The sequence below is a fragment of the Ursus maritimus genome, unplaced genomic scaffold (genome assembly GCF_017311325.1).
Source record: "Ursus maritimus isolate PB19 unplaced genomic scaffold, ASM1731132v1 scaffold_5, whole genome shotgun sequence".
Taxonomy (NCBI): Eukaryota; Metazoa; Chordata; class Mammalia; order Carnivora; family Ursidae; genus Ursus; species Ursus maritimus.
Genome location: NW_024426663.1, coordinates 46,439,035 through 46,463,705, shown reverse-complemented (window position 1 = coordinate 46,463,705; position 24,671 = coordinate 46,439,035). Strand labels below are relative to the sequence as shown.

At 38.8% G+C, this 24,671-nt stretch overlaps 1 protein-coding gene across 3 annotated transcripts in view; it reads right to left on the bottom strand.

Moving 5' to 3' along the window:
* Positions 1 to 24,650, bottom strand: part of PLPP1 (phospholipid phosphatase 1) — a 93,726-nt gene extending 69,076 nt beyond the window's left edge. Inside the window, exon 1 of one of the 3 annotated variants that reach the window (XM_040622256.1) lies at positions 24,158 to 24,650. In XM_040622256.1, the coding sequence (XP_040478190.1) occupies positions 24,158 to 24,215 (58 nt within the window). In that variant the 5' untranslated portion in view covers positions 24,216 to 24,650. The remainder of the gene's footprint in view (positions 1 to 24,157) is intronic. The other 2 variants (XM_040622258.1, XM_040622257.1) reach the window with 2 other exon arrangements.
* Positions 24,651 to 24,671: the final 21 nt, after the last annotated feature.

Genomic DNA, 24,671 nt, shown 5'->3' with positions numbered 1-24,671 from the left:
ATTCTATATTCTAACAACTATTTCTCAAGCATGTTTACGACTAGGAATGCAAAAGTGCTAACAAATAAAGATAAACAGACTGATATATCCACGTTGATTGCCACAAGAAATTTATAGTTCTACAAACTCCTAGAATCCTGAGGGCAATGCCTGTACAGTCCAGCATTACCTCCACACAAAGCTTCAGTCTTGGCTACCGTAGAAGCCCTTCTCCTGGCAGCACCCCTTACTCTTTTCCCAGGGAGAAAAGAAGTTGAGGCCCCAAACCAATCCTCTTTACTAATCTACCCAAAACAGAGGCCCACAATTTCCCTGCAGAAAAGCATAAGTATCAGATGTGAAAAAGAGACGATGGAAAGTATAAAGCATTAATACTTCAAGACAGGACTTTACAAATTAACAATCAGCTCCAGATCCATCTTTTCCCAGGCTTTTGTCCAGAACCACTAGAAACAATTAGATCTGAAACTTTATCACAAAGCACACATTTACCTATCCTACCCCTAATAGTAGTGTTGGGTTTCCAGTCTCAGCACCTGCCTCTAAACATCTTCAAAGTTAGCAAAGAACTTTGTTCCAAGATTCCCACATAAAATGTTTTCACATACTGTACAACTCTATAATACATACTATACTGTGCAGTCTCAGTAAAAAGGATGAATCATAATGTGGTGTCTCATTCACTAATAAAAAATATTTGCTCTTACCGGAAGCACCTAAAATAATCAGGGCAGCCTAACTTACATGACTCTTAAATAGCAATCCTGCTAGTCTTGCAGCAATTTATAAACCCCAATCACAAAACACAAACATCCTTAGGAGAAAGGTTTCCTTTATAGTGAAAAGATTAATGCCATGGTTGTGGATTTTTACTGTGAATCCTTGTAATTTTCACTACTCAAAACAGTCAATCACCTTCCATGGCCCTTCTCATATATGTCCAGAAAGAAGAAAAAAAACTAACATGTATTGAGCATCTATTATACGTCACCATCATGCTAAGGCAGCTGCACATACAACTGTATATTATCTTCATATAAAAACATACTGGGGCACCTGGGTGGTGCACTTGTCGAGTGTCTGACTCTTGATTTCAGTTCAGGTCCTGATCTCAGGGTTGTGGGATCGAACCCCACGTCAGGCTCCATGCTCAGCGCAGAGTCTGCTTAAGATTCTCTCTCCCTCTCGCTCTCTGTCTCTCTCAAATAAATAAATAGATCTTTTTTTAAAATCTGTATTTATACTTCAGACTTACTACCATAAAATCTGGGAAAAAAAATTTTAAACCTAATCAATGAGTATGGATCATATAAATAAAAATATGTCCAATATATTGTTAAGTAATAAAAAAAATCTATAAAGGGGCACCTGGGTGGCTCAGTCATTAAGCATCTGCCTTCGGCTCAGGTCATGATCCCAGGGTGCTGGGATCGAGCCCTGCATCAGGCTCCCTGCTCAGCGGGAAGCTTCTCCCTCTCCCACCCCCCTGCTTGTGTTCCCTCTCTCACTGTCTCTCTTTCTCTAATAAATAAATAAAATCTTAAAAAAAAATCTATAAAAACACTATATTCAGTATAATTTCACTTACATAAAACAAATTATGTGTTTGTATCTAAATAGTCATTGGAAAGCCTAGAAAATATCACCAACTTTAAAGCAGTTATGCCCAGAGATGGTATTCATACAAATCAGGAAGAAAACTGATTTCCTACTGTATATACTTCCATGTTTGAATATTTTACAATAAAACAAAAGACCAAAATAATTCATTTTGAAATTTAAAAAATACTTTATCACCATGAAGAAGTTTTTCATTGTGTTTCCTGAAATTATGCTATACATGCAACCTACCTGAGAAAGTCCTATCTATGATAAAGAGATTGTCTGAAACCAGGACAAAGGAAAAGCCTATTTACTCTGTTTAAAACAAAAAAACAGAGCAATAAAATTACCCCTTCATTTTTTATACCTGATTGATAGGATCAGAGAGAAGTACACTCACAGTGAAATAATTACTTTTGGGGTCTCCGCTCTCGTAACTTTTGAGCGCTATGATGATCTATCACATATTAAGCAGATAAATCAAAACTCTATGTCTAACATCCCCTAAAAAGTGTACAGAACAAAAGTAGTTTTCCCCTTAGAAATTTTGTTATAACATTTTAGGCTCTCCCAGGACATACTTATTGTATAGAGAGTGGAAATAATCCTGATGGTCATCAGTTTAGTAGAGACAGTCAAATTTAAGCCATAAAAAATACACTCATCTTAGTCACCACTTCTTGAAAAAAATCTTCTAAAATGGCCAAACAAATCATTCTAAAGGGTGGCACTGCCTTTTTAATTATCTAACAAGAAATAAAGATCTTCCTCATCTTATGATGGGGTTACATCCCAATAAACCCATCATAAGTTGAAAATATTTTAAGTAAAAAATCTATTAATAAACCTCAACTGAGCATCATAGCTTACGTAAGCCTAGCCTACCTTACACATGCTCAGAACGCTTACATCAGACTACAACTAGTCAAAATCATCTAACACAAAGCCTATTTTTCAATAGTGTTGATTATCTCCTGTAAGTTATTGAATACAGCACAGGAAGTAAAAAACCAAATAGCTGTATGGGCACAGAATGGTTTTAGGTATATCAGTCATTTACCCTTGTGATCCCATGACTTACTGGGAGCAGCAGCTCACTGCCACTGCCCAGCATCACAAGAGAGGACTGTACCATGTATCACTAGCCCAGGAAAAGAACCAAATTCAAAACTCAAAGTACAATTTCTACTGAATGCCTATTGCTTTCTCACCATCAGAAAGTCAAAAAATCGTAAATGGAACCACTGTAAATTGGGGACCATCTGTATTACTCTAGTGAGCCTTTCAAGTTTTTGATTTAAAATATTCTCAAAATTGATTACATATTAATATAAACCAGAGTTATTCTGATGGAGAGGAAAGGAAATAAACAATTTCATTTAAGGCAGTGTTGTACAAAAGAAGTTTCTGTGATGACAAAAATGTCCAATACAATATGTTGTCCAAGGGGACAGTAGTCCTCTAGCTTCATGTGGCTATGATCACTTGATATGTGGCTAGTGGGAAAGAAGGACTGACTTTTCAACTTTACTTAATTTTAACTAATTTCATCTTAAATAGCTATATATAGCTAGAGACTCTCATACTGAATAATGCAGATTTAGGGGGTTAAAAATTAACAGGTTAAGAGCCATCAAGTTTCTAAATTGTATTAACACTTAAAACACAGCAAAACTAATTATGATTCCAAAAACTTAAAAGCAAATAATTATGAAGTACCTCAATAAGCGTTAAGTTTTATCGTGAGGGAGTGCTCAAAATTAAATTCTCTCACATGCATCCTTTGGTTGCCTTCCTTTAAAGAAACTATCCCTATTCCATCCTCCAAATATTAGAATCCTGAGCTGGCTTTTCTCTCCAAGCAACTACCCCTTCTGTAAGGGGAAGCAAGAAATCCAGACAAGATGGTCTGATATACCCTCCTACCTCCCTCATCAACCTCAGATCTCCCCTACTCTTCTGTCCTGGGTGAAGTTTATCTCTGAACCCAGCAGAGCACCTTCCTATCTCTTGCTGCCCAAAGCTCACCTTTCTTTACAGCACTCCATCTCCACAACTACTTCCTTACTCCCAGAATTAATTCTATCCTCAGTAGAAGCCACAAACACATGGATTATCTATATAAAAATACAAAATCTTAAGTCTTTGATTAGTAGTAATTTACACCAAGTATCACAGTATTTATGCTTATGAAATACCTATTTTTAAATTTCACCTCAATAAAAGTTAAATTTTGTTCTTAGCAAACCCACTGGGTCATCTGCCTCTAACATGAGGAATCATAAAGAACACTCAACTCTTTCAAGTGGGTTGCGGTCATTAATGTGACAGCAGGAAAAAACATAATTCTTTCCAGGTAGGCTTCTCAAGTTATCTAACATGGTAAAGTCTCTAAAGTAGTTGTTCTTAACTTCTTGGGATTCATGGACCCCTTTAAGATTCTAATGAAACTATGGACCCTCACATCAAAAACATATGAACTTTTGCCACACAGTTTCATAACCTGTACATACACACCCCAACAAATAGTCATCTATGGACACTTCAATTTAAAGGTTTAAGAAATAAGGGCGCCTGGGTGGCTCAGCCAGTTAAGCATCTAACTCTTGATTTCGGCTCAGGTCATGATCTCAGGGTTGTGAGACTGAGTCCTGCATCGAGCTGAGCATGCAGCTTGCTTAAGATTCTCTCTCTCTCCCTCTCCTTCTGTCCCTCCCCAACTCTCTAGTAAAAAAATATATAAATTAATTATAATTAATGGCAAAATATAATAAAAATAATTAATGTTCTAAAGCCCACAGATGAAAGTGATCAAAAGAATATTATCTTAAAGAAGATGAGAATTAATTCACCTTGAGAGTCCTATATCTTCCCCTAATTCTCCTTCCCACCTCTCCTCTTCCCATTTGTACCCTTTTCCCATCTTTCTTTGCTCTCTATACATTGTCTTTTTTTTTTTTTTAAGATTTTATTTATTTATTTGACAGAGAGACAGCCAGCGAGAGAGGGAACACAAGCAGGGGGAGTGGGAGAGGAAGAAGCAGGCTCCAAGCGGAGGAGCCTGATGTGGGGTTCAATCCCAGAACACCAGGATCACGCCCTAGCCAAAGGCAGACACTTAACGATTGAGCCACCCACGCGACCCCTCTATACATTGTCTTCTTATCTGGTTCTATTATAGAACCAAAGTTATTTTTAATATTAGTTATGCTAATTACAATTCTGTTTCCTGTCCTAGTTTCAAAAACACAATTTTAATTCTCTAAGGAGAAGTGAAAACATTTGTTCAATACCTACTATTTGCCAAGTATTTGTCTATGTATTATCTCCAATAATTCCATGAACGGGGGGGAAAAAAAGACAGTCCTCTAAAATATGTAGGTTTGAAAACTTTAAAGTCACTAAACTGTAGGTCAAGAAGAGTCGAAACGAAAATCACAAAATAGATTGAAATGAACAATGAAAATACAACAAATCAAAGCTTATAGAGCTAAAATACTACACATAAAAATGAAGAACCTTAAATTTATACACTAGAAAAGAGGAAATAAGCATTCAGCACAATAACTTATTTTTAAATCTCAAGAAAGTGAAAGAATATAGATCAAAAACTAATGAAATAGAAAAAGTAGCAAAAGTCAGATCAATGAGAGTAAATGAGTTTCTACAGGTTAATGAAATGATCACTATTGTTAAAGGCTTAAGAAGACAAAAGAAAAACACCAATACAGCAAATTATTAAAATGCCCTACCTATATTTCTGGACTAAATCTTACCACAAACTCAGAGACACTAAGTAACTCACCCAAGAGTACACAGCTTGGGGCTATATACTAGGGCAAATAATCAATATTACACAGGTGGTAAGCAGGGAAGCCAGCATTTTAACAAAAAGTTCCTTTTCTCTTCATCACATCATACCACCTCTTTTTTTAGGACAGGAGTCTAACCACCAGGATCTCAGTTTCCTTATCTACAAATGAGAAAGAAGAATGACATTATCTCTTAGGTCCCTTTCAGTCAAGTCCAGGATTCTATGAGCCTAAGCTGATCTGCATATATAGACAAACAACTGATCTCCTTGGGTCAGATTGAGGAGGTGAAGGTGGAATTGCTCTGGGTGAACTAGGATACATCTTAATCTACCATGTGTGGGCTAAGACATCCTAATGTCTAAGCACACTTTGCTGTAAACTACAGAAGAGAAATGTGAAACCTCAGCAAAACTTACAAGAAAAGTAAACAAAGAGGGATCTGCTTCTAGGAGCTCATATTTTACCAAAAAGGGTAAAGGATGAAACCCTTATGTAAGAAATATTCTCCCTTTGAAAAAGAATTTAAAAAATCAGCATATGTAAATTTAACCATGTTTGTGCATTTTTCTACATATAGTATACCTGAGTCTAACAAGTAAGTCTACAGTTACTTTTGTGAAATTTGCTTCTACAAACCCTTTCATTTTCCCCTTTTAGCAATCCTAGGTTAAAAGTAAATAAAAATTTTTTGGCTCTTTACTATTTTGTGTTACCGGAGCAGTTTTTAGAAGTTGTATTCATTCCAAACTTAAGGAATGTTCTTTATTTGGTGTTCAATTCAGTTTGAACAAAATACATTTGGGGGGGGGGGATACAGTATTTTTCTTGCTTTCTTTGGAAAAAGGTGTTATATATTCTCTCCAGAATCACATGAAAAATCCTGTTAGTTGACAAGAGTTATGTGTTATTTCTGAACAGAAAGAGTTTTCTCCTCCATTATAAAGGATCATCAGGTGTCCAAAAGTAAAGAGAATCCTTCAAAAGTTTCCAACTTCACAAATTAAACAAGTTTGCAGGTAAGAGAGACTGTTTCCTCCACAGATTCAATACACTCCTTTCTAATTATGATGCCTCTTCATTTGACACAAATGTGTCATGTCTAGTACACAGCTAGACACATCTGACACTCGAGAGAAAGCAGACTAAAGATAAATACCTGAAATTATCAATTATAAAGGGGACAAGACATGAGATTTTATTAAGAGCAACAGCCATAATATTGGAAAGAAAACACAAAATCAACAAAGCCAACTCATAAGGAATGGGACTTTCAGGAAAATAGGAAGGAAAATATAATGCCAGGGGAAACGAAGGGACACTTTTTTTAAAAATACCAGTAACAGGAGCTACTTTTTACTTAACTCTCACCCTATATCCTGACAGTATGCTAGGTCTTGCAGCTTTCTAATTCCTCGATAACTTGAAAATGTAAATATTACATCATTTTGAAGAGGAAGAAACCTGCCCAAGGCCATATAGTTGTAGAATTAGGATCTGAACCCAGGCCAATGAGGCCATGAGCCCATTGAGTTTATCTGGTCTTAACAAATGTGACTAAGGAAGCTGAGCAGAAAAAGAATAAACAAGAGGTCACTGATAGAAGGACTGCAGCACTTGAACTGAGAACAGAAAGACTAACAAGATTTAAGGAGTGAAGACCGAGTAGGTAGAGGTGACAGGGGCACCTCGGTACCTCAGTCAGTAAATCAGAAAGGACTTGACGATGTGAATGAACAGAACTATATCCAAAGTAGATGCGAGGAAATGAAAGCATAGGAAGACAACCAAGACTATCAAGCACAGGGTCAGCTAGCATTTTTTACAAAAAAAATTATAAGCGTCCTATTTCATTTGTATTGCCACGCAATGTAGTCAGGACACAAGTCCTCTTTGGGGAAGCCACACCCCGTTACTAGTACTGACTTCACCCTTTCCCTGTTCCCATACTCCCCGTGGCCCTTTGGCCCTGATGGAAAAGTGTGGCAAGGAATCAAGAGGACTAAAACAGTGTGCGTACCTCTGTGCGTCTGGCACCATACTGAACTTTTAACATTAATTTTCATTTCATCCTCATAATACTAGAACACAAGCTCCATTAGGTATGGATATTTTTGTTTTGTTCACTGATATATCCCAAGCACTTAAGTCAGTGCTGAAAAGAGGGCAAGCCCTCCACAAGGTATTTGATGAATGCACAAAGTCACCTTGTAAAACAGGTATTATTATCCCCATTTTAAAGATGAGAGGATGATTCAGAAAGGATAAGTAACTTAATTAAAGTCATAGATATAATAAGGGTGAAATTAAAAATATTTAATAACTAGTGCTGTACCAGCACTGGCCACTCAGAACAGACACCAGCTCGTGCTAGAGAACCTGGGTTCTGCTTCAACCTTTCAGTTGAGGATCCTGGAGATGTCCGCGGCAGGGACCTGGACAATGGATGGTTGTGGGCTGGAGAAAGGAAAACTAAGATGTATACGACTGGCTATCAGCTGTGATAGTATGTGGTGCATCCAGGTTTCAAACACGTATTTATTAACTCTAAATCCTTCTAAATGAAGTGGGAAACAGGGGCACCTGGGTGGCACAACTCGTTAAAAACGCTAGGTTTTGGCTCAGGTTGGGCTCCCATGGTCCCAAATCCTGCATTGGGTTCCATGCTTAGCATGGAGTCTGCTTCAGATTCTCTCTACCTCTCCCTCTGCCCCTCCTGCTCATGCTCTCTCTCTCTAAAATACATCTTTTTTAAAAATGAAGTGGAAAACAGTAACATTTGCTAAAAAATCAGAAAGCAGAGGATAAATGGAGGTTTTCACAGAGCAGAAAAACATGCAAAACAATTGTAACGGAATAAAGAGACTAAAATGCTAAACAACTACAATGGGAAATGGAATTAGAAATGCATTAAAGATTGATCACTGAGCTCGATCTGTCGCCAGACAATTAAAACAAACAAACAAACACGGGATGATCCAACTCAAGTAGAGAACTGAGAAATAGCAGAAATATGAATGAGCAAAGCAAACTACACCATGAGGATCTTCTGTCCCAGGCAAATAGTGTGGATATGTCTCAATAAAAAATGAAAAACCAACACTGGCTCTTGAGCAAGAAAGGGCTTGGTAAAAGCTGTACTGCAGGAAGAGGAGTTTGTGCAACGTAGAGGTAGAAGAGAGAAAGAGCCCTGCGCCAGGTAGGAGGGGTCAGTGCTAGAACACACTGCGTGTTTGGATGTGATTCACAGAGATGGTACGTGAAGTATCCAGGGGCAAGAGTTCAAAGAACAGAGCAACCTCAGCTTTTACAGACACCTGCACTCTGGTCACCAGCTTGAAGTGACCACATCTCTGTGGCTGATGGTTTTACTATAAAAAGTACTTAGTTATCTTACTGGGTTTTTTTGTTCTGTATTTAAGTTGGGACAAAGGGGAGAAAAGGCAGTTTGGATATAAATGACATTTACCAAAGAAGGATTTTACTTTTTGTGCTTTTCTGTCAATAATGACCTATAATATACTCAACCTTGGAGTCTCTTAGCTCATTAAGACACACAAAATAAATGTGTGTATATATTTAAACAGCTTTTTTTGAAAAAAAAAAAAAAAATCCAGGACTATAAGGGCAGGTTATTTTAATATGGACTCAGATTCTTGCGGGGACACACATACACACACACACACACACACACACACACACACACACACACACACAGCCTATTTATTTATACGCTAACAAAAATAAAAAGAAGTTGGTCACCTGTTCTTCCCTGCCCAAAAGGCACACGGTGCCAACTGGCGAGGAACAACATTAATTCCTTCCACCCTCTCATGGTAACAGCTGTTCCCTTTCTTTTTCAAGATGGCAAAGGTCACAGTCAGTAGCACACTTTCCATGCAGATTTCTATGGGCAAAAGGCAAAGAGATGGCTGACGTAATAGGGTGTGGGGAGAGACAGCTAATTTTTTTCTATTTTCCTTTCTTCTCTGTGTACTTATCAGGTATCTATTTTGGGCTTCTTTGATATTTCAAGCTGTAACTATAATCATTTCTCAGCCAAAAAAAAATTCTGTTTACATGAAACAAATTGGGGATGATAAAAGCATTTTGAGAGCTCAAGGCCAAAAACTGTAGCAAAATTGTACAGTAACATTTACATCATTAATGGCTGCCTAATTAGAAATGCATTATGCTAAGTGAAGAAGCCAGACTCAAAAGGCTACATACTGCATGATTTCATTTATATGACTTTATAGGATAGAGAACCAATCAGTGGTTGCCAGAGATGTAGGATGTGGGAGGAGTTGACTACAAAAGAGCATCAGGAGGGAATTTGCTTGGGGTAATAGATGAGTTCTTTAGCTTATGTAGTAGTTACATGACTCTAAAGCGTAAATTGTGTAAATTCATAGAACTGTATGTCAAAAGAGAGAATTTTACTCTTGACTTAGGCCTCATATCACATTTCTCTATTCCCCACACCTATTCCAAACCTCCTGCCACACTCTACACAAAGACCCCAACTTCCACCTTGCTAACATCTACTTGCTACTCTAGCTCCCATTTAGCTACTCCCGAAATCTTTCCTTTGGTGTGACAGGGTAAGGTCCTGCGTACAGTTGGGACTTTCCACCTGAGTTTACTTCTTGCATTCTGCCCGTTACTAAACTTATGTGAGCATGGGCAAATTACTTACCTATCTGAGCTCGATTTCCTCATGTGGTGAACGCAAAAAAATACTATTTATATACCTTCCAGAACAGTTGTAAACTAAGAGCCTAGTAATGTGCCTACCATAACACCTGGCATGTTAAGAGAGCTTAATTAGTACTTATTCCCTGATCTTTCTCCTGTGCCTACTGCCTCTAGCGAAAAAGTACTTTTTAACTTGGAAAATCTATCAACATATACACAAGATTTCATCAAATTATCAACTATATGTACTTCAGATAGCTTTCTTCAAAGGCTTCTCAATAGCCAACAAATTTCATAAAACAATGTAGGATAGTGAATCAAGGGAAAGATTTCTCTTTCAAGAGGTTCCTCTTTCAAGAGTTTATTTAGTCTTTAAAGAAATTATGACCTATAGGGCTCTATCTGGGTATTATTTAAGCTTTTAAAACAAAGCGCCATGTATCCAGATGAGAACACCTGGTTAAGTTACTTCTCTCTCTGAATGAGTCTTCTGGTCTCAGCAATCCCATCCACAAGCTTCGCTTAACCAACAAAGTCTCTCTTATCAGTAGCTGGTCAAGAGAACTTCTCCCAAGCAGTGGGAAGACCTATATTCCAAAGAATAACAACTTCTCCCAAGCAGTGGGAAGACCTATATTCCAAAGAATAAAGCTGGCAAACTGATAACCTTCTAAAATTTCTAGGAGAGTCATCTTCTAGAAAAGTGTATTCATAACACTCTCTTAAAAGGTGGAGTATACTGGTGGTTGGGGGCAGATTTAAAAACCTTTCAGGAGATTGCTTTAGTAACTTAAGTTGTACAAAAGAAATCAGAATAACTTGTTTCACCATTTTGGTACAAAATTAGTTCTCTCAGTGCTCAAAATATGAGTAAGAAATAACTCAAGAATCAAAACTACAAATCAAAAATTTTAAATAAACTACTAAATAAAATCCAGACCTGAAACCTCAACTACATTGAACAGTTCACATACCCCACCCAATAAAAAATGTATTGTATAACATAAATCTTAGAAGTATTTATGTGGATCCATCATGTCTAGTCTGAAATTATGCCAACTGGCAAGGGTCCAAAAACTAAAATAAAGTTATACTAAGATGAGTCTCAGAAGAAAAACATAAAAATGCTTACTTTGGCAGGAAGTCACCAAAGTGGCATATCTAAATTAGTAAGCTTTGTTTAAAACACACACACACACACACACACACATTTTTAAAGGCGCACATGCCAAAAGTTTGTAAAATTCTTTTCTTAATGGTTATGATTACTGCAGTAGCAAATCATACATCCGTTTTCCCAAAAAACATATGTTTGTACTACTCAAGTTATTTTATACAGAAGATAAGCTGAAGAAGCAAGGATTCCCACCAATTATTACCTCAAGGCTAAAGGCAAACACACAATGCTGAAACTACACAATGAACATCAGCGACTTGGGAAGCAAGAAAAAAGACAGGCAAGCATTCGTTTGTTAAGTGCCTACTAAGTACCAGGTGCTTTATTTATAAAGATTTTCATCTATTCCTAACAAATCTATTATGTAGACCATATTCTCTCCATTACGCAAGTAAAGAAATTGAAGCTCAGCAGGACTAAATAACCAACTGTGTGAACCAAATCAAGAATATATAGCAAAGCAGAATTTTGAAATCAAGTTTACCAGGCTCCACATCCCCAACTCCACCATACTTGGTAACAGTTATTTGGAAAACAAGGGTATGAAGTAATCTATTGTTCTCAGCAAAGACGGTTCTTCAAGAGGAGTTCAACTATTACTATACAGTACCATTGATATAAAAATGGTATTCCTAGGGGTGCCTGGCTGGCTCAGTCGATAGAGAATGCAACTCTGATCTCAGGGTCATGAGTTCAATATACCATGTTAGATGTGAACAACACACATACACTTGGGAATTTATTTTTAAAAATAAAGTTATTCCTATATCTGGCAAGATGATTCTTCCTCCATCTGGCATATCATAGGCAACCATGACAACCTATTATTTTAGGCTATTAGTGTGTCAGCTGATAGTCCTAACTGATCTCTTCCCATTCTCAGAAATGATTCTGCTGGCCTGTGCTTGGAATCTTCTCTACTATACTCTCCTTTCTCAGTCCAACATTTTTTTTTTAAGTTGTTTTTTTTTTTTAATTTGTCAGAGAGAGAGAGGAAAAGAGAGCACAAGCAGGGGGGAGAGGGAGAAGCAGACTCCCCGCTGAGCAGGGAGCCCGATGTGAGGCTCAATCCCAGGCCCCTGGGATCATGACCTGAGCCAAAGGCAGACACTTAACCTACTGAGCCACCTATGCTCTATCTCCCTTCACTGAAATTTCAGTCTGACCAAATTATGTTTTGCTTTGGCTTTTCAAGGTAGCACAAGTTCCCATTTCTCACAGTATGACTGATACAGGAATAACAAACTACTTGCAAGATTTCATGAGCCACTTGGGTCACTGATAAACTTGTGTACCTAAGTATGGCAAAAGAGAAAACTCAAGCAGGGGGCCTGTATTACTTTGTATTACTTTGTATCAGGACCCATCACTACCTCCTAAACCTAAACATTCCTAAACCCTTTTCAGCTTTTTCCTACTTTCTGCTGACAACATTCACCCCATTCTAGGCCAGACTAGACTTATAATTTATCACCTATACGTCTGTTCCAGTTGCTCAAAACACCCCCTTGTATACTATGTGCCCTCTCTTCCTACTGTGAGTCCACTGGTGTCAACTGCTGTAATATATTCTGCAGCAACTGACTCTTCTTAATAAGCAAGGTTTGTTACCACTATGATGCTGAGATACATGCAAGCAGATATTATTCTCATTATAAATTACACATGAATAAAAGTGTAGCCCATGAGATCCTGCCCATGTGATCACTGACAATAGCAGAAGCAAGACCAGAATTTGACTTCCAAGCCAACTGCTTTCACTACTAGATCATACTTTGAACTATTTAAATAGTTACATAGAGAAACTGCACTCACTGGAAAAACTCCATGACATCAAATCCTAAGCAAGGGGGAAAGTCCATGCAAAAACATCTCCATAAAGGTAATTTACTTGTTACTACATTTGGTTCATAATTAGGCTACCTTCAATGGCAGCACTTAGAATCTCATTCATACTGTGGTACATAAAGTTAGTATTGATGTAGATATCCAACACTAGCTATAAAGTTGAATATTACCCATAACCTGCCTAACAAGTTTTGATAACATCACAATTTAAAAAACATTTTCGCCAACTCGACCACTGGGTCAGAAACAATAAATATTTGGAAAGGAGCCCATTTAAAATCCCTTTCTCTTATCCATGCCTTTAAAAAAAAAAAGTAAAAAGTCACTTGCTTCTGTTACATTGCCTAACTATGTTATGCTATGTTATGTTAGGTATATTTTCCAAATCGAATTGGGATGTCGCTTGAAAAATTATGTTTTTTAATAATAGTTTTAAAGTTAATATTATAGAAGTATGACTCTTAATTACATTTAGTTATACATTTAACAAACTGCCTTTATGCAGAAGGCTATTAACTAAAATTGGGCTATCCCAGAACACTGCAGATGGGTGCGGCCATTATATACATCTGCTTCTTAAACTCTATGGAAAGAAGAAAGGATAAATTCTTACTGATCAAAGAAGTTATGATGAAAACAGGTTATGTTTAGCTCTTTCAACGTGAACTACAAGTTAGCTCTTGACCAGTTTATATTTAAGACATAAAACCTTCATGTTTTAGGAACTGAGAACTAAGAGAAGTTACCACTAGCCATACCATGCCATTACTAGCTCACACACCTATTTCTATTTTACTACTCTCCCTCCAACCATAAACATTCATTTGGGTACTTGCCTATGAGCTGTGGGAATACTGTTCACCTAGAAGTAAAATCAGAAGATCTTACTGAGGTATCTGATCCCAGAAAGAAATAGGTTAAAAGTAATTGAAACATTTCCCAAAATGATCTGGGCACTAAAAAATGAAATACCAAACAAATTCCTATCTCAATGCTCTTTAAGACAAAACTAGAACTACACTAACTAATGTTCTAAAAAAAAAAAAAAAAGTCACTACCATGTGACATCAAATTTGAATAACAGACTGGGTCAGTAGTACCAAATTGGCTTATTAATTTAATAATGGTAACAACAGCATGGGCCAGGACTATGCTAAACACTTCACCTTGCTAAACACTCCATATACATTGCCTCATACATTATCTCATCTAATTTCACAGCAATATGAAGAATGCACTATTAGCATCTTTTTCCTCATTAGATGATGAAACTCAGAATTGAAGTGACCTGCCCAACATCATAGAGTTAGTAATAAATGGAGCTAAAACTCAAACCCTGGAAGAGGGGCTGACTCAAATACATTGCCTATACATTCATGTTGCAAATATTTAAATGCCTACCACGTGCCACACACTTTCTAAGCACCCACCTCCTGTGTCTTCACCCAGTAATACAGATGGGGCCTGAACTGTCTGCAGGATTTACAGAATTTAGCACTAGCCAAAAGTAATGCTCCCAAATACGTTATCTCTGCTGGAAAGTAAAAGCAATCATTTCAGGAGCAATCATTTTGAAATATAGACTTCATTAACATACCTGCTGATCTCCAGTTACAAGGCTCTATGTACCTCTCTAGGATGGAGAACCTGTCTCACTCACTCTTAGTAACTTCAAAGCTAGAACCTATCAGGCACTCAACTTACCATACAGTATTGTCACTGTTTCTTATAAGTCTGTCTTCCACAGTAAGCAAGAGCTATTTGAGATCCATGGCTTTTGTTTTATTTTTCTACCCATTTTTGTATTCCATGCTATGACATAAAATGAAGCTAAAACCTCAGAGTTTTGTGATGATTGCATGAGTTTACGTAAGACATTTTCCATTTCCAAAGGCTCATTCAGGCATTCAGTGAATAATAGTTTTCTTCGCTTTTCCTCATCTACCCCTAAAGCACCTAAGCAGCCAACCCATCTCTCTTAGTGCTGATGCAAATGTACCAGAAGGCAAGGTGGAACCTGGCTTAACAAGCTGCCAATTAACTCAAGAGCTCATCCAGTACACATTTCCTATATGTCATTTTCCTAGGCACCGCACCCTGAAAAAGACTCAGGAAACATATCCAAGCAATGACAACCGAGAACTAAACCATGAGATTCTAACTGTATCTGCTGGAATGAGTTACCAAAGGTGACTCTGAACTCTGTAATGCATGACTCACATGCAATACAGTGAAGGACAAAGGTCTTCCTTTCCTGTATAGAAATGCCCATGACAATGCTATCTGGAAAAAAAAAAAAAAATCTGTGGGTATTTCACCAAACAGGGCAAATTAGTTACATCCTCCAGTATTATATACTCTTCTGGCAAACTCTTAGTTGTAATTAGGAGTTTGAGTAAGAAAAATTAAATTGCCTTTGGACAGCAGGCACATGCTCAAAACACCGTTAAGTAGAAATAGACTCTGAAGTCCTATCATATCGAATTCAGATAGTCATAAAACAATTAGGCTACCTAAAAATAATTATTGTTTTGGGAGTCAACTAATTCCCTAACCTCTCCTTCCTCAACCTCTCCATTTATTAGCACCTTTCCTAAATCTGGGCCAGTGAATCCACATTCAAAACTTTTAATCCTTAAAAATGCATTTCCCAGTTCCTGACTATACCGCTTCTTAGCTGGGTTCCATTTGGAGAGCTTCCCAATTATGCTAGGTCTCAGTTCTATCAACTACAGAATGGACATGACCAAGCTACCCTCCCTGATCAAGTTGTTAAGAGACTTTACAGGCCACACAGGGCCTAGTAAGCACCAAACAACTGTCAATTATTATTACCGATTTTGACATTTAGAAATGTTACAAAATTCACTATTGCGAATACCATGGATGCATACTATATTCCAGTCATACTGTTACAAATGTTACAATTCCTGTTACAAAATGCTCTTCGCTGTTTGGCCCTCAACACCTGCTCTTCCCCAAACCTGGAATCAACTTCCTCCAGTTCCTCCACCGCCAGTTCAAATATCCCGTCCTCAGAGAAGTCTTCCTTGAGACCGCCCCCTCCACCATCTCACTCTCTTCTAACCTTGTTTTAATTCTTTTGTGGCATTTACAAACATCTGTAATGGTCTTAAAGATTAAAGACATTATCTTGTTCACAATGATATTTACAGCTCCTAACATTGTATTAAACACATAATGGATGCTCCCATAAATAAAGATAATGCAAAGTCAAATATTTAAAAAACCTAGCATTCTTCTCACACACACAAACCAAAAACACAATTTCAGATTAAGATACATCGAAATAAATATCTGGTTGGAAAAAAAAAAAAAAACAAGAGTAAGAGGGAAAAGAGGGTATGGAGAAGTGAGTAAGAGGGAGTAGAGGGTATGGAGAAGTATTACACAACAGTTTTTTCTTTGCTGTCTACTTACTTGCAGAGAATTCAAATAATAGAATTTACAAAAAGGATGTACAATTAAGGTCATTCAAAAAAATTTTTTTAAATGAAGTTCATTTTTTATGTGAAGCAGTGACCATTCCCACGGCCTGGGCACTAAAAATAGTGAAGGTGACATAGAGTATAACTAACTCCATTTTCTTGATTAAGCTGAAATTAAGGATTTATGAATGTATAGTTTTTCCATTTGTTTAATTACTTTCTAACACAGACCTACACAGACCAATTTCCACCACTGCTGGGATTACCATTACTTGGAGATCGTATATGTGGTTTTTACACATGCCTGATACAACACTACTATTTCAAGATGCTCTATAAGCTTCAAAGACATTCCATGAGTATTTATGGGAAACATTTCAAAGTTTGTGAGTGTTTTTGTCCCTACACAAAACTAGTTGATATTATTTCTACTAAAATTATGTTATAGCTGGTAGGATTAGAGAGGATTAATTTTACTTGACAAACATATCATGCACATTAAGTGCAAGGCACTGCTCTAAGCTCTTTACATATTGACTTACTTAAGCCTCGCAACAACCATATAAAGTAGGTACTTTTATTAGGAAAAGTGGCGCAAAGAAGAAAACTGCCCAAGGTCACACAGCTAGTAAAGAGAGGAAGTGAAATGTGACCTAAGCAATTTAGATCAAGAGTCCATCACTAGACTAGTCCACCACTACCTATTATTTTAAAGAAAAAAAAAAACTACAGTTTATAAAGAACAAGTCATTCCCAATTTTAGACTAGTTTCAGAAAAAAACAAAAACAAAAAAACCAACAACTCTGTTTAAGCCACCTGGGTTTTAAACCTAGACAGCAAGAAGGCTGAAGGGAAGATGGAAAGCAGGAGAAAGGGGAAAAATTATAAAAACGAAAAATAAGGTAAATAAATAAGGATGGAAGAAGAAAGCTACTTGTAACCACTGTTCATACTCTCTGAATGGTGAGTGCTTTGTAAACAGAGTAAGAGAGACAAAACAGTGTCCATATAATCCGTAACTAGCTTATCACACAGATTGTATATTTCTACCCCAAATGTTGAATTAAGTCACCTAAATTAGGAGGAAGTGGACAATTAACATTCCAAATACCTTTCTATAAAATGGAAGCTACCTTTTAACTGGATTACTTAAAATCTGAGAGTTTAGTGACTTTCTTCCAACTTCTTTTAGTAGGATAAACAATAGCAATTTAAACTTCAATTTTTTTTTTAAGTTTTTTTTATTTATTTATGTGACAGAGAGACAGCCAGCGAGAGAGGGAACAGAGCAGGCGAGTGAGAGAGGAAGAAGCACGCTCCTAGCAGAGGAGCTCGATGTGGGACTCGATCCCGGAACGCCGGGATCACGCCCTGAGCTGAAGGCAGACGCTTTAACGACTGCGCTACCCAGGCGCCCCTAAACTTCAATTTCTTATCCACAAGAATCTGAATAATTCCCCAAGCTGAGCAGATAGGAAACTGGTAGAGCTCAGCCAAAAATGACTAAACAAGAAAAAGATTAATCAAGATCCACAACATGCCCATGAGTTTCCAAAAGGATGTAACTCAAAGTGAATACAAAGGAAGAATTTACATTTCATAAAATCTATAGAGAAGAACATTCTCTAAACATTTCCATACTTTATTCCAAGCAAGGTAAGTTTAAGTTAAAACTCAACTGTATAAAGCCAACTGGAGCCGAACAGTAGCATTTTCTCACAGGCCTCTGCTTTCATTCAAAACTGGCCACTTAAAGGTAGAAAAAGCCTGCAACAGGACTCCAGTCTAACCCAAGAATATGCCAGCTTAACAAATTTTTGTTCATTTTCTAAGATCCCTTCCCTCTCACTGTGGTTTGGAAGAAAGAGAAAAGTTATATAAAAAAGAGAAACCCAGTAAACTTTCATCAGAACTAAAACAAGTTTGCTTAATAAAAGTTAATGGAGGATGAAATGGCTAGCAATCAAGATAAGCATTATGTATTGATTTACTTATTTTTATCTTCAGCATCCAACACAATGCCAAGCACCTAGCAGATATTAAACAAATACATGTTCAATAATGAATGAATGAACGAATAAATGTTAGAAAAAAAGGAAAGAATATTTAGAAAAAAAGAGGAGGGCCATATGCACCCCAATGTTCATAGCAGCATTGTCCACAATAGCTAAATTGTGGAAGGAACCGAGATGCCCTTCAACAGATGACTGGAATAAGAAGTTGTGGTCCATATATACAATGGAATATTACTCAGCTATCAGAAAGAACGAATTCTCAACATTTGCTGCAACATGGACGGCACTGGAGGAGATAATGCTAAGTGAAATAAGTCAAGCAGAGAGAGACAATTATATGATTTCTCTCATCTATGGAACATAAGAACTAGGATGATCGGTAGGGGAAGAAAGAGATAAAGAAAGGGGGGTAATCAGAAGGGGGAATGAAGCATGAGAGACTATGGACTCTGAGAAACAAACTGAGGGCTTCAGAGGGGAGGGGGGTGGGGGAATGGGATAGGCTGGTGATGGGTTGTAAGGAGGGCACGTATTGCATGGTGCACTGGGTGTTATATGCAACTAATGAATCATCGAACTTTACATCAAAAACCAGGGATGTCCTGTATGGTGACTAACATAATAAAAAAACATTTAAAAAAAAAAGGGAAGGCACAAAATGTTGCAGACTATTTAGCAAATGAGAATCTTCACTGAATACTTGATTGTTTTTCCTCGAGAAACAGGCCCAAATGAGAGGGAAGGGACCACTCCTCAGGGGTAATACTTCAGGGGCAGAATGATGTCAGTATCATAGCAACAACACATGGTATCAGTATTTAAGGTAAGTACTGAGGAAGAACAAGTAACAGGGATTCTATAAACACCTACTATAGGCTGCCAGTTTTTTTCCTGCCAGATTTTATTCTTAATCTATTGACTCTGTTTTGGCATAATAGTGATACCATATTTGGAGCTTGCTAAGGAAACTATGACCAACCTCCCTTCTAAGAAAGCCAGCATTGGAGCCCATGAGCTTCTGTCTCCACCTGCTATAAAGAGCAGCTGTAAATGGTGTTAAGTGCAGAAAGGGAAGCTACCTCAAATGTGTTTTGGATATGTATGTTGTTAGGAGGGTCCCAAGCAAAAACAAACAAACCCACAAACACAGTCAAAAAAAGTATTCAAAAGAATTTAATGAAGGAACCATCTTTATAATTACAGGCAGGATTTAGGGAAAGTAGCAAGGCATGGTGGAGTACTCCCAAGCTACCAACATCAGGAGGCCATTATCATCATTAGACCTAAAGGGGGAAATAAGGGGTTATCAGAACCCAGAAAGACCTGTAACTGGAGCTGGATGACAGAGAGGGCCATTGAAAAGAAGCTGTGACCTACTCACAAAACCATAGAACAGCTCTAGCAACACAAATCCAGCAGGAGAGAACGGACTCTTCCAGGCCCCCTACTGATGTACCACCAGCCAAAACCAAACAGAAACCATAAAGTAAGAGGTCAGTTGATACAGCCCATACAATTTATCTGCCTCCTAGATCACAGAGCAAGGTAGAGAACAGAGCTGGAGGGGCAGACGAGAATATGGAGCCTAACAGGTATTCTAAATGACTGCCACACAGCAAAACACAAGCACACAAAAAGTTCTTTCAGTTCCACCTAAATCTTTTTTTTTTTTAAAGATTTTATTTATTTATTCAACAGAGATAGAGACAGCCAGCGAGAGAGGGAACACAAGCACGGGGAGTGGGAGAGGAAGAAGCAGGCTCATAGCAGAAGAGCCTGATGTGGGGCTCGATCCCAGATCACCGGGATCATGCCCTGAGCCGAAGGCAGACGCTCAACCGCTGTGCCACCCAGGCGCCCCCCACCTAAATCTTCTAGACACCACGGGACGGTCTACAAAAAAAGTCATAAACATAGGGTACTTAACTTGGGTCCCTACTGCCTCTCATCAAGTTGGGGAGGGGAAAAAAAAGATTCTAAGAAATAGTCCAGGAAACTTTTGTCACTTCTACATCACTAAGGATAAACAAACAAACCATTTATTTATAATGGATCAGGTCTAAGACAACTCCCTTCTCCATACTCAAAGGGCATTTATTCCATATCTCTATTATTATGCTTATCATGATGTACTATAACCTGTTTGTTTGTTCTTCATTAGACCCTGATCTCCTTTAGGGCAAGGATTGTCTTACTCATCTTTGTATCGCTAGCACCTAACATGGACCTGGCAGAATCAGCCTTCAATCAATGTGCATTGAATCAATGAGTGGACTCAGTGTCCACTAACTGGCAGCCTTATGCCATGGTGGATAAAATCTCGACTGACTCTCAGTAACTAAACACTAGTAAGTTTTATTCAGGACACCATTTAACACACTGGGCAAAAACACTGCTCCTTTCACACCAGCCTGCTATCATTCCCTATAGAGCAGCTTTTCCTGTGTGCTCTGATGCTCATATGCAGCCTTTTCTACAATGACAGAACTCATCATCAAAACAGCCAGATAAAGACGTCAGGATTATGCTCCATTTCAAATACATACCATCTCTCAAAATTTTCACTCTTTTTCCAAGAACTTACCACATCCACTGAAGGAACTAATCATTTGGGTATATCAGATGGAGGAATTCATGTTTTACAGTGATAGAGATGACTGAGGGGTACAAATGTACACACACACACACACACACAACACGTTTAATGATCACTTCAACAGACATCACACTCCATAAAATTATAAAGTAGTCATGTAACGTAATCATGTAACATCATCACATTAAAACGGATACACTGTATGATGTTGGGGTGTTCATTAACAGAACCTGGAACATACTCACATTGTAATTATGAATCACGTTCACATAACCCTGTACTTAAGAAGTGTTTAATCATCTTTTTGTTGGTGTAGTTAACTCTTACCTATATATTCTCCACAGAAAAAGAATAAAGTTAATGCCAAGTTGATAACCCCTAATTTTAGGCTGTCAATCTCCTGCTATGAGTAAAGTGAATAAAAAACAAATTTAAAATAACCCCTACACTTCAATAAAAAGGTGAATTTGCTATCAAAATGTATTGCCTTCCAAAACTCAGCATGAAAAAGTTTATCTCCTCCCCCACTGTTCTCTTTCATTGCTGTTTGTAGTGGAGAATTGATAATGCTAAATCTAATGTCATCTTATATACCCAATTAAAATAAGTCAGTACTTCATTTTCTATTTAAAAAAAGGGAATGCTGGGCCCATCATGAAAGTCTTCTGAATTACTTTAAAAGAATCTTGAGTAATACAGTAACAGATAAAACATGTTTCAAATAGATGAGGTATCTTTTTCTAAAACATACTTAATCCGTAAGTCCCCAAAGCAAGTTTTTCCAAAACCACAAAAGACATTTAAAATAAAAAAAAACACAATTTTATCTTTTTGAAAGCCATCATAAATCCTACAACTGTCCAGTCAATGTAGCAATAAAATTTTTCTTACCTCTATAGTAAAATTATGTGCTATTTGCATCATGTTGAAAACACAGACAAGAAGAACTTATAATTTATAAAACTGTACTGCAGTACAGGTTTCTCCATTATAGATAAATTTAAAAACATACAAACAAAACATAGGTCTACCTTATGACTTTGTGTTTATTAATATTAGCTTTAGCTACCTTAAAGCAGTATTATGTTTCATTTGTCCTAGTACAGTGCTTGGCCCACAGAAAAAACCTGACATTTGTTTTATAAATTAATAACTCTCACAAGGTAGGAGAAGAGGAAGTTGATACATAATTCTGAGAGTACACAATATGCAGGAATGACAGGGTATTATCCAATATATTAGAATTATCAAAATTACTTCTAACCAAACATTTTCCTCTCCCTTCTCTAAAATACAAATGAAGCTGGATAAAGCCCTATTGACAGTGAGTATGAGTTAAAGTACATTTTAAAATTGCACATCTTACTAGAGGGGAGGTGGGTGGGGAAATGGGTGAAGCAGGTGAAGGGGATTAAGAGTACACTTACTTTGATGAGCACGGAGTCATATATAGAATTGTTGAGTCACTATACTGCACACCTGAAACTAATACTGTTTTTTTTAACTACACTGGAATTAAAAGACAAATCTAAAACCAAAATAAAATTTAACATCTTTACCACAGATAAACCTTTCAATGTAAATAAATTTGAATATATTTAATGTAGTTATTAGTATATCTTGACATATGAAAGAATTCCTTGCGTTTCTACAGTGTTCCAAAACAATTGTTTCGCCTTCCTAAACTCTAAAAATTCACTGTGGAGCTCTACAGGAAGTATCCTGGTCAACAATAAGAATATTTCATAAATAATAAAAAGGGATTTCACCTCAAAGAAGAGGTAAAAGAATTTCTAAGAAATGAGCAAGACTGCAAGAGCCGAACTGGTCAGCTTTGAGGCAGGCAGGTGGAATACGGGATTCAAACCCGGGGAATTTATCAGTGAAAAGCCATTATGCACACCTGCAGCTAGGATTCTCAACTCACAGATCCCCCAGCCAAAGAAGTTGCCAGTACTTCCATACTTGACTAGGGCTACTCAAACCTCAATCAGATCTTGTTCGTTTGTTTTTAATAACGTCTAAATAGTTCGTAACATACTGCTTTACAAAATACATATTTAAAAGGTGAAAATTTCCTTCTAACGCCTATCCCTTATCCAGGTGACTTCAATTCTTTCTTGCCAAGAGAAAGAAGCAACTGGCAACCAGAAGCCCCAGAAATGAACTGTTCCGCAAGAAAGACAACGCCAAATCTGCTGCAGCCAAAGAATGTCTAGTGCTCCTTGTGGGCTGTCACTGGAGATGGAAAGCTACACCATGGCTAAGTCTGTACAGAGAAGGAAACAGGTCTGGGGCGCGCGCGCACACACACACACCCAAACACACACACCCAAAAAGGCAAGCTTCTTCAGACCTATAGGCAGAAACCTGGCATCCTCACACCCACTTGCAAACTGACAATTTACAACCGTGTAACACCTTCTAATTAGGAACGTTCTAGCCTTTTAAAGATGAAAAATGAAACTGCTTCCCACAAGTAAGATAAACCAGGCACTGGCGCCTGTTACTGAGAATCCCCAGTGAATCAAACCTCCCGTGTCGCTACTGAACCTGACAAGCCAGTGACCGGGTTTCCCTACAGCAGAGAGGGGAGGAGCCCACCCCGCTCGGTTGGGAGTGGAACTGGAAACAGAGGACAGGAGCAAGGGACGAAGCGCAAAGGCGTGAACAGCGTCCAAGCAGAGCTGGGCTCAGCACACCAGCGGGAGACAGACAGACAGAGGGGGCCACGCGGGGGCCGGAGAGCAGGCTGCAAAGCGGGATCTCCGGGCTGCGGAAGCCGCCCCCCGACTCTCTCCCAGCAAAGGCGCGCGCGTCAGGCGCACACACACCGCCCCTACGCCCGTCCGCAGGTCTCCGCGAGTCCCCTCCCAGAAAGACACACGCCTGTACCCACCGGGGCACCCCACCCCAAGCTCGCGCGCTCACGCCCCTCGGGCCGGCGGAGCGTACGTACCCAGCAACACGCAGAGCACATCAAGGGCCACGTACGGCAGCCGCGTCTTGTCAAACATGGTCTCGGCCCCGGCGGCCCGACGCGGGCGGTGGATGAGGCACAGAATTCACGACACCGGGCCGGGGGGTGGCGACGGCCCCAAGCTACGACTCCTCTCGGCCGGAGAAGAGCCGCTGAGGGCAGACGAGGTCCGGGCGGCTCTCTGACGGCCAGCAATGGCGCCCGGGACCCCTGCCCTCGCAGCTCCCACACGCCGAGACGCTCGCGTGCCAGCCGCGGCTGCTCCGTGGTCTCAGGCCCTCCTCGGTAGGCCCTGGCCTGCCCCGGCGGTTCGCTGTCCCGATCCCGGCGCCCGCTCCAACAGGCGGGGCGTCGGAACTCGTGCTTTAAGGATGGGACCGGTAGGGAGGAGGAACACGGGCTCGGCCCCTCCCGCGGAGTAGCGCGGGACCGGCCAGCGGGCGGCCTCCCTGGCTGAGGGGAGCGCGACGTCGTCTAGGCGGCCAGTAATGGG